This window comes from Lactuca serriola, chromosome 3 (genome assembly GCF_051521515.1).
Source record: "Lactuca serriola cultivar US96UC23 chromosome 3, Lser_US96UC23_V15, whole genome shotgun sequence".
NCBI lineage: Eukaryota > Viridiplantae > Streptophyta > Magnoliopsida > Asterales > Asteraceae > Lactuca > Lactuca serriola.
Window position 1 is genome coordinate 47,902,213 of NC_136410.1, and position 10,569 is coordinate 47,912,781.

Consider the following 10,569-nt stretch of genomic DNA (forward strand, 5'->3'; position numbering starts at 1 on the left):
AGATTTCATTCTTGTTGAAGCGAGCAAGGGAAACTAAAAACAAAGATAATGAAGTAAGAGACTACACTCAAAGATGACATACAAATATGATGAAATGTACTCCATGTTTTTTTCCTAGTTATGACATTAAAACATGACATACATAGTTGTTTGTCATTAATATTATTAAAAAATGACGCTGGTTTATGACATTCATCTTTGTGTATCGTAAAACTGACAGCTTTTTTTATTTAAAAAATGACATTTATTTATGACATACATTGTTTTGTCAAAAATTAATGCATATCATAGTTTGTGTGTTATTAAAGACTTGTTTTCAAGTAGTGTTGACAACTAGCTAGTAGTATGTTTAATGAACCATTGCGACACAAACCAATAAACATTCATTTCTTAATTAGATACAATTTTTGAAATACAAGTTCACAAAAGTACATTATATTTTGGTACAATTTTACCTATATAAACTACATACTTACTTGATATATTCATACATCGGTTCAAATACCTTTTTTTGAAATGAAACATAGTCAAAACAACCAAAATATGATTTTCAAAACATATGAACCGTTTCCAAACATGACCAATAAAAAGATAATGTGCCATAAGAAGCTAACGACTTAGCGTGGATATAAAATCATCAACTTTAACGTTCATGCCCTTAGACAAGAACTTCATGCAAATAGGGGGGTTCACCTTGACCAAAGCCAATATGGACTTAGGCACAGACCAAAGTCCTTCACCACATATCAAACCAGAAGCCACCGCTGGTCCGAAAGCTTTTGCTTCTTTTTTATTCCTCTTCTCCCATATGAAAAGTATTAAGCTCCCGAGACACATATCGATGGCGAATGGCTTTTGAATGTAAAATGGAATCGCTATTGCCATTGGAATCGGAATGAATCGTGCCCATTTCTTGGGAGCAGTGTCTCGAGCCACATTTATGAGTATCGCCGCCGCAAAAAAACCGTAGCAAAGCGACAAGCAGTGTTTGGGGAGCGAGCCAAATCCTTCGACACCTAAGATGGCAAGGTTTCTATAAACGAGAGCATATGGTGCAGGGTATTCGGACCCTTGAACCCCCATATCCGGGAAAGCTTGGTAGAAGATCCAGAACACACATGGTGCAATGACACAGCCCATTGCAGTTCCGATCACTTGGCTCACGAACATGGACCGGGGTGAAGCCAGGGTCATGTAACCCGTCTTGAAATCCTGCATTAGGTCAGAAGCTGTTGAGACAATATTCATCATCACACCACATGCAGCTAGTCCAGCCAAGACACCACCTTGCGACTTCCCAGCCCACGCCCCAATAACAAAAATGGCTAACTTCCCATACGTTGAAGCCAATGACCAGTCTGTGAGCCCGCACCCGTACGCATTACAAAATGCTAATGCAGGTGCGAAGACATAAATCACAAGCACATAATACCATTCTAGTTGTTCGAAAATTTGAGGGAGGGTAGTCGTGGCAATTGCAGCTATGGCGACATATCCCCCTACAGCTAACCATGTCGGGATCCGATCCTTCAAAAACACTTGCTTCCTGCATTTGTCATCGAATGAGGTCACTAAGTCTTCTGAGGTTGCCTTGCCATCTGGACCCACAGGAAGAACGGTGCGTGACTCTTTGTTCTTGAGTTGTTTATACAACGCAATCGAAGTGTTTCCAAGTACTTTAAGGAAGTTATAGAGTCCATCTCCTAGGATCAGGGCGATGGCAGTGAACACCTACAATATTCAACGATGAATAAAGATGGACAAACATCATGTTTTGAAGAAGAATTAGGGTTTATGATAATTACCCTGTAACCTTGGATGCCATGGAAGTTACTGGATTTAAGACCTGCTTCATACCAGTCGCCTTCTTTCTTCTCGATGAGGGGCCACATTATCCCCCATGAAAGGATTGTTCCAAGCAACAAGGAGATGTTTATAAGGTGTGGACATATCATCCCTACCCCAACATACATAGTTGAAAAATCAAAGTAAAACCTGAAGTTTTACAAAACGAAAAATCATTAGATTTAATGATAAGTATAAACAATTAAGAAGGTAAAAGAGTATCTACATGTTCTGGTAAGCTTTGAGGCCAAAAGTAGGGAAGTTTTCAAAGCCACAATCATCCTCAGAAACGAAGAACCACTGAAAGAAACTCCATAAGAAGCTGAATGAGAAGAACTTCCCTAGTGCCGTCACTTGTTTCCTGTTATCAAATCAAATGCATCAATCATAATCAGTAAAACGATGTCAGCATGCATGAAAAATGAAAGAGGTGATTCTCTATACGTACTTTGCAAGTTTAGCACCCTGGGGAGTGTGAAAGCTGTTAATGAGGTGAGCAGTTGCAGTCCCACTTGGGTAAGTGAGCTTGAAGTCGATAATCATGATCTGTTATTAAAACCCATCATCAAATATATATATATATATATATGTTATAAAACCTCGATTTGATCAATTTACTCGGGCGAAATATAATATTTGGATTTATTTTGCTACCTTTCGGAGAGGAACTACGGAGCAAAGGCCGATGAAACTAACAATGAAGAGAAAACCGATCATCCAGCTCAAACTTGGGTTCTTGATGTTCATATCTCGTGTTGGTGAATTTGCATCGGATGATTGTGCCGCGATTGTATCACTCATTCCAAATAGATAACTCCCAAAACCACCTGCCAGATTCCGACAACGTCGTCAATCATTAAAAAACAATCCATTAAAGATCCAACTTAGAAATATATTTCCTTTTTTGTTTCAGCCGGCCTAGGTGTAGATGTTGATGTGGTTTTATAGATGTTAATTTTAGTTCATGATTAAACGAGAAGCTAAAACTTTCTGAAAAAGTACCACGTACAGACTAATAACATACATACCACTAAACGCAATCCCTGAAGTGGCAACGACACAAGTTTGGATAACAGTATTCTCCTGCCTGGTAAATGGATGCTTCAACAACCCGCACTGCTCAAGTACCTTCGTCCATGTCTTCACGAAGAAAAACCCTAATAAACCCGCAGCCACATTTAGAGACGGGATGATCCCTGTCGTTAGATTCAACTTCATTACTATGAAACTAAACACGACACCCAATATCGCGCTCACCACGAAAGCCCTCACTGTCAACTGCCCCTTCCATGATGGCACCACCGTGTCCCTAAATATCATCTCTACCGACTCTATTTCTTTTCCCTTATTAGCTTCATCGTCCGCTTCTTCTGCTTCCTTCTCCAGAAAATTCTGGTCGCTTCTCGTTGTTCCATCGCCATTTTCGAGCTCATGACTGTTCTCCAAGGCCATCTTTGAGTTGTAATGATTAAATTCATCTTTTGAATGACTATATATAGAATTAAATAGAATATATATATTACACTAATTGAATTATTGTCTGTATGGAGGTTGTCAATATCAAGAGTTGGGTCGGGTCGGTTCACGATCTGATTTAAATGGATTGTTAATCATCTCATGGTGTGAACTGGTTAATAGGTCGTTATCTAATGCGACTATAGTATAACTAATTTTCAAATACAGTCCATTGACAACCTGAGTGTGGAATATATTGTTGATAAGCTTTGTGGTTAACGCCATGAATGCTCCAATAAGTCAATTAGGAACGGATGACACACGGCAAGTTGGCCCAACAATGACTTCTCTTGGCATTATGCTTATTACATTCATTAATTAATATCGACGACAAATCTTGTTTTACATCGTTTATAAATAAAAATTACTGAATTTTCAAAACGTATTAAAATGATATGTTATACGTAGGTTCAATGGTGGATCCAGATTTTGATTGTGAGGATATTACCGGTTAATATTATGATAAAGTTTGGGCAATATAATTTTTTATTACATAAAAACTAAACTTTCATTCGTATCAATCATTGTATCAAGAATGAAAACCAAAAACTCCATGCGTGCCCTCTACATATAACATGTGAAGGTTAAGCTGGTAGGTTTGAGCAACATATGTTATTACATTCAAAATTTGTCACATCACCATGATAGTCATAAATAAATGATGTTATAACACCAACTGTGGAAATGAACAACACTAAATAACATGTCATAACACCCCTTATTTTCTATTTCTTTTTGTTGATTTTTTTAATTTCCATTTTTCCAATTTGTTTTTTTTTATTTCACAATATTTATGAAAAACATATAAATTAATAACACATGTGTAACACTCGGTTGGATTTGCTTCTTTACTCGGGGCTGCGGCCCAATCTTCAGTGGTCATGAGACCTAAGGCTTTGGAAAAAGAAGAATTTGGCCCTTCTCGGGTGTGGGTGTTATGATCTAAGTGATCCAAGTGTTCAATTGTGTCTTCAGAGGTCAAAGGTATAATCATAATTTGGTATTTCAGGTCTTTTATGGATTTTGGGTTTTGTTCCGGAGGTTTTAAGGCTTGGGTGTGTTGTTAGGAGCGTAGGGCTTCTCGCCACCTTTCCGTGGATATAAGGTTCGTTGGAAACGGACCAAAGACGAAGAAGTTAGAGCCAAGTCAGTTTAGGGTTTTAGGGGTTCAATGAGTACATACGTGGGCGGGGCGTACTCATTAAGAACGTGGGGCGTAGAAGGTTAAATGGTCGTGGGTGGTTTGTGAGTACGTCGGGCGTACTAAGTGGTATGCGAGGCGTACTCCCTATAGAGAAAAACCCTAATTTCGGGGTTCCTACCCTATATAAACAACATTATACCACCCTTTTGGTAATTTTAAGTCAGCCACCACCTCTTTTGACATACACAAAACCATAGAGTTCCTTCGGTAAGGCTTGGAGCTTGAAAAAAGGTTCTTGGAGCTTGAAAAAGTAGGAGGATGGTTGAAAGGGGAGCGTTCACAAGTATTAGGCGTATTTGGCTTTAATTGATGAAAACATTTCAATTATTCAATTATATGGCGAATAATGAACTTGGTTGTTTATTTGCACTTGGTTAATGTAGTAGTTTTTGTTAGGGATGGAAATTTCACCCGACCCGGTGGGGAACCCGGTTGACCCGCCCCAATCGGGAACGGGTATTCCCCGCCAAAACAGGTACGAGGTTGGGGATCCCCATTATGCCAAAACCAGGGATGGGGTCGGGGCCGGGCATAACAATCCCCAACCCGCCCCGCCCCCGATTTGATGACTATATATATATATACACACATACAAGGTTCTAAAAGGCGTGAGGCGTGGCGTGGCGGCAAGGCTAAGCCTCAAGCTTAACGAGTTATGGCGAGCCATGACGTTTTTCAAGGCGTGATGTAAGGCGGCGATTTTGTATTCATTTATAATTATATTACCGCATAAATATAAATTTATATCAAATATACCTAGTTTTTAGAAATGTTATATCAACAACTAATAACAGAAAGTTAATAAAAAACACAATACTTGTATGTCCGATTAGAAAAGGTATAAAAAGAGCAAAATAACGTGTCTTAAACGAAAAAACACGCGCCATAACACGCCATAACGCGCCATGGCACGCCATATCATGCCTTGCCACGCGTCACGCCTAACAGCAACGTTATGAAGCTTTTCGTAACGGCGACGCCGCGCCTCACGCCATAGCGCACCTTTTAGAACACTGTATATATATATATATATATATATATATATATATATATATATATATATATATTATTGAATTTTAATTAAGTCCACTAAAATGAATTGATCTATATTAGACCATCAGAGATAGAGTCTATATACCAAATTAAGTTCCCAATTCCAAGAGTTCATCAATCATCACTTTGTTCGAAGATATGTATACAAAATCATCACTTTTCGTTTTGATGTTTGTTAAACATTACGATTGATGTAAGCAGAATCTAATTATGACATATGGTTTTGATCATTTATTAAACTTGTTTTTTTTTTAAGTTGAGTTTATTATGTTGATAGATTGGGGATGGATTTGTGATAGGTTGGGGATGGGTCGGGGATGGGATGGTGAAAAGCCCAAAATACAAAGTGGAAAGGATTTGATTCCCCGCATCCGTCGGGGATGGGGATGGGGATGGGGACAAGGATGGTCAACCCCACCCCAAACCTGCCTCATTTTCATCCCTAGTTTTTGTGACATGATTATTCACTTTTGTTATTGTTATAGGATTGAGATATAAATGGATTAAATATAAAGACAATCATTTTTGTCAACAAAAATACATATTTGATAGCTTAAATTCAAATTTTATTTTTTATATTTTTTTTTTATATTCATGTAAATAAATAACGTTTGCTCAATTAGTTTTTTTTTAATGTACTTACTTGAGATAAATTTTAAGCAAACGTTAATTTGCTTCCATCAATTTAAAATTGACAATTCATTTTAGACTATTAATTAATGATTTAGTTTATAAATGGTAAACGAGAAATGTTGAGACAACTATAACAATAAAGATTTCTTTTTTACATTGTTGTTTTTTTTTCTTCACAAAAAATAATAAATAATGTAAATTTAGTTTTTGATAAAAAAAATTACAATTCACATAAATGAAATTAAGGAACATGTCAGTAATTTCCCAACATGAAACTATTTTCATTGTTTGGTCTTTGTAATATAACATTTTTCCCAAACAAACTATTTTGAGGTATCTTGGCTAATAACATGATTAAAGAGAACAATTTACCCTCAATTTAAAATTCATTTCAGTCCTGAAAATGACTCACTTTGCAACATCCAAAAACAAAAGAGTGTTACTAAACTACTTTGTCTTGCAAAAGTAATCATTTGGGGTGAATCATTGATGGCTAAGAGACACGTGACAAGTAAATTATTTGCGCAAAATAATTAATCGTCTCTACTAACTAAGTTCTGAAAAAGCTATTCGTACATATCGCTTGGCGCGAGTAAACGGCTAACATATATACACACACACACTAAGTTAGAGACCCGTGTAATACATGAGCTGATTAAAAAAATAATAAATACGACATAAACATTATAAAAATGAAATTTTTTAATAATATATGCCCTTAAGCAATTCAACTATTTAAAGTAATTTTGACTTAGGACCTTCTAGTGGTGTACAAAAAAACTGTGTCAAGATCCGAACCGGTCAACTGGTTTATGTCCACAGTGAATCGAACCGGTTTGAGAACCGAATCATCGGTTTACACCCGTTCGATATGTTAGTCATTGAAACCGGTTTATATCGTGTGAACCGGTTTGGAACCGGTTTAGATAGGTTCGACTAATTTTTTGAGTGAACCGGTTTGAGGTTGAACCGGTTTTGCTTGGCTAGGTAGTGAACCAAACCAGTTTAAAGAATCGGTTCGATTTGAAAAATGAACCGGTTTGTGCACCAGTAGGACCTTCTATGCCAAGTAATTTATATTCAATAGTCCAACAAAGCTGTTTAATCCCAAAACATGCCTTAGCCCTTAGCCCAATTTAAGAACTTAAGCTTAGCGCAGAGATTGATGTTTAAGCCTACTTAAAAATAACTTGCCAAATTGTGCCCTATTTCTTGTGTACTCTTTTACCTACAGCCATCAAAACACAGGAACACTCCTTTCTTTCTTCTTATTTCTTTTCTATTTTCTCTCGATTGTGAGGGCAGGTGGTAAATTCGTTTGGTAATCCAAGGTGGTATAAGGTTCTTTTCGTCGTTTTTTAAAATTTTGGTGTAACTCGTTTATTAATTTGTATGACCATCGAGGGGTTTTTTTTACCGATTTCATTTATTCGACTAGAGTTTTTTTGAACTCTAAGTTTAGCTATAATTGTGGTCCATAAAAAAATGAACCAATTATTTAAATCAATTTGGGCTTGGATTTTTTCTAATTTTTCTATTTTTTGTTTATAGTCTGGAAAATTAGGATCTATTTTAGGTTCATATTCTCGAGAATTAGGATAGGGAAGAAGGCTATACTGAGTTTTATTTAGTTCATATGTTTTTGCGCAATTTTCTATCGAAATTTGATTTATGATTAAAGATGAAAACAATTTATTGATTCTTCCACGATACATCCCAGTCAAAAAGGGATCATCCAGGTGAAAGCAGGTGATGAAGGTTTAGGTATTTCCCGTAGGTTGAGGACTTGAGGTGGTGATTGGTTCCCAGTAAAACAGGGCTGGAAGAGGTCTAGGTAGATGGTGTTTCCGGCAGGTGGTTTTGGGTGTTCACAGAGGTGGCAGCAGGTACGCGTGGTGGTAGATTTTGACAGAGGAGGTGAAACAAATGTGGCACACAAAAAGAAACACACACTCCTTACTTCTTTTTTGGTTCGAATAACAGGTGGTGAGTTTGAATGTTAAGTTGGACGGGGTCGTGGGTGGCTATGACTTTCGACTTCTCGTTTTTTCGGTGGTATAAGGTGTTGACGATGGTTTCGGCTGTGAAGGTGGTGAATGGTTTACGGAGGAAGGTGGTGAGAAAAAAGAAACCTCAACATTGGAGAAAAAATGGAACAAAGATTAGAGAAGAAAACAACTGCTACGGGAAATCATGAGAAATCTAAAATCATTTGAATAATAGGAAGAATATCAATCATTTTATAGGTTGTAAATGTTAAAATTTGATCCCACAAAAATTGGGAGCTTACCGATCAGCGGAAGACCTTTCATACGCACTACTACAAAAAGGGACATAGGACACGCTATATGGGACCCGTTTTTTGAAAACACCGGGTTATATTATAAAGAAACCGGGTTCTATGACATAAATCTTAAACGACCCGGTTTAAAATAAGAAACCGGGTTTTATGCTCGAATAAATGACCCACTCTCTTTGTTACGATCGAGTCCTAAGTATATAACACCCATTTCAGCGGATTTCCCTCTTATGGCGGTCAAAAAATTCTAATCTCCCCCCAAACCTAATTGCCTCGCTTTCAAAAAATTCTAATCTCCCACCGACGTAGGTTTCCCTCCCATTGGAAAATTCAGTGACTGAAATCGAACCGGACCCTCAAAGGTATTTGGCTTCATCAACCATTCATATTCCTACACTAAATTCAGTTATTGGTTATCTCTATCGCATCTGATGAAACCACTAAATTCTTGGCTTCTTCTTCTTCTTCATAAATGAGAATTTACTCCTAACACTTCATTGTCATCTCTTTTACTTCGACTAATTTTCTCCCTAGTGCAAAACCCTAATTATCCCCATCCTTGTAGCGGTAGATTTTAGGGTGCCAGGATTCAGTGTTAAAATGAAACGCAATCCAGTCTATCTTTATGACATCCCCAAAATCACGGCCAGAAAAGTTCGGTTTCATTTATGCTTTTAAAATAATTTCATAGTAAATCCATTGATTTAAAAGAGTTGCGGAATTTGTCCCCAAAACAAAACATGATAAAATAAAGTTTATCAAAGCATTTCTTAAAGAAATGTATTTTCATTATATATCAAAACTCGGGATGTCATGTTCCGATACAGACACAAAAACATAAACAATAAAACATAGACCTTACACAGTTTTATACAACTACTGGTCTATAAACAAAAACATCTTCACAAGTTCTCCAACTTATGCACTCGCACCACTACCTGTAATACAAAGAAACTGAGTGGGTCAGGCTTAGGAGCCTGGTGAGCATATAAGGTTTTCAACTCACAATAAATAATTATATTTAATTTCACCAACCAACAATAACCCGATTACCCATTTCCGTTATCCTCACTTTACGTCCCTATGACAACAACTATTACAAGGGACCTAATCTAGGATTTTCATCGGGACAGACACTACTGCAGAGGGGTTTCCTCAACAATGAATGTCCTAAGGCAACCATGAGGGGGGTAGAATACAGCAAATGAACACCCAAGTTCACCAACACCTACAAGTTATGAGCCTGCCAGCATTCCACAGGACAGTCTAAAAAGAGTTCGTGGTCGTCATCCATATTCTGCTGAATGAGTAGATCACAATCACATCGAGGCCTCTCATCAGTTTATCACACATCAACTATCTACCCAAGTTCTACCCAACATTTTTGTAGATAACAACATACATATGCATTCATATGCAACTTAAAAACTGATAAGATACTCATTCAATACTCATCCCAAATAAACAGATAACATATATATACACGTATATTTATACACACGTAACACGTATTCTAAAGTAGATACTTCATATCTATGTGTTAGAAGAAAGGGAATATACACTCACTTGATAAGAAGATGATCGGACAGCACCTCGTCTATTAAAATAATCTTTTCCGACGAAACCGGGCTTCACGCTGGCAGAGCTTCGGCTCGGGAATCTTACTTCTAGGGATCTTCGGGACTTACTTCGGCTCTCGGGGATGATACCGGGGCTTCGGGATATTTCTTGCACGAAAAACGATGCAAAATGGGGGAGAGAGAGAGAGAGAGAGAGAGAGAGAAGAGAAAATGAGCAAGAAGGTCGGCTGCCCTCGCACCCTTTATATAGGGCCTGAACCCACGCATTACGCTGGGCGTAGCTCGAATTCGTCACTACTTACATCATCGGAGCACTCGAGTTCGAGGCGGTTCATGCATCGGGGTACGCTGGGCGTACTCAACTATGCTGGGCATAGTTCGGATCAGATCAATGACTCCTTCGGATATCTATCCAAATTAAAGATTAAATAAATAGATAT

The 10,569-nt window shown here is 37.6% G+C and overlaps 1 protein-coding gene across 1 annotated transcript; it reads right to left on the reverse strand.

The window, feature by feature from the left end:
* Positions 1-368: 368 nt before the first annotated feature.
* LOC145092179 (putative metal-nicotianamine transporter YSL7) lies at positions 369-3,326 on the reverse strand. Its single transcript, XM_079030092.1, has 6 exons — positions 2,874-3,326; positions 2,500-2,672; positions 2,294-2,391; positions 2,072-2,206; positions 1,806-1,995; positions 369-1,731 (listed from the first exon to the last, which is right to left on the reverse strand). Exons 1-6 carry the CDS (start codon positions 3,295-3,297, stop codon positions 610-612), a joined length of 2,142 nt encoding a protein of 713 aa, XP_078886218.1. The 5' UTR covers positions 3,298-3,326; the 3' UTR covers positions 369-609.
* Between the last annotated feature and the right edge of the window lie 7,243 nt (positions 3,327-10,569).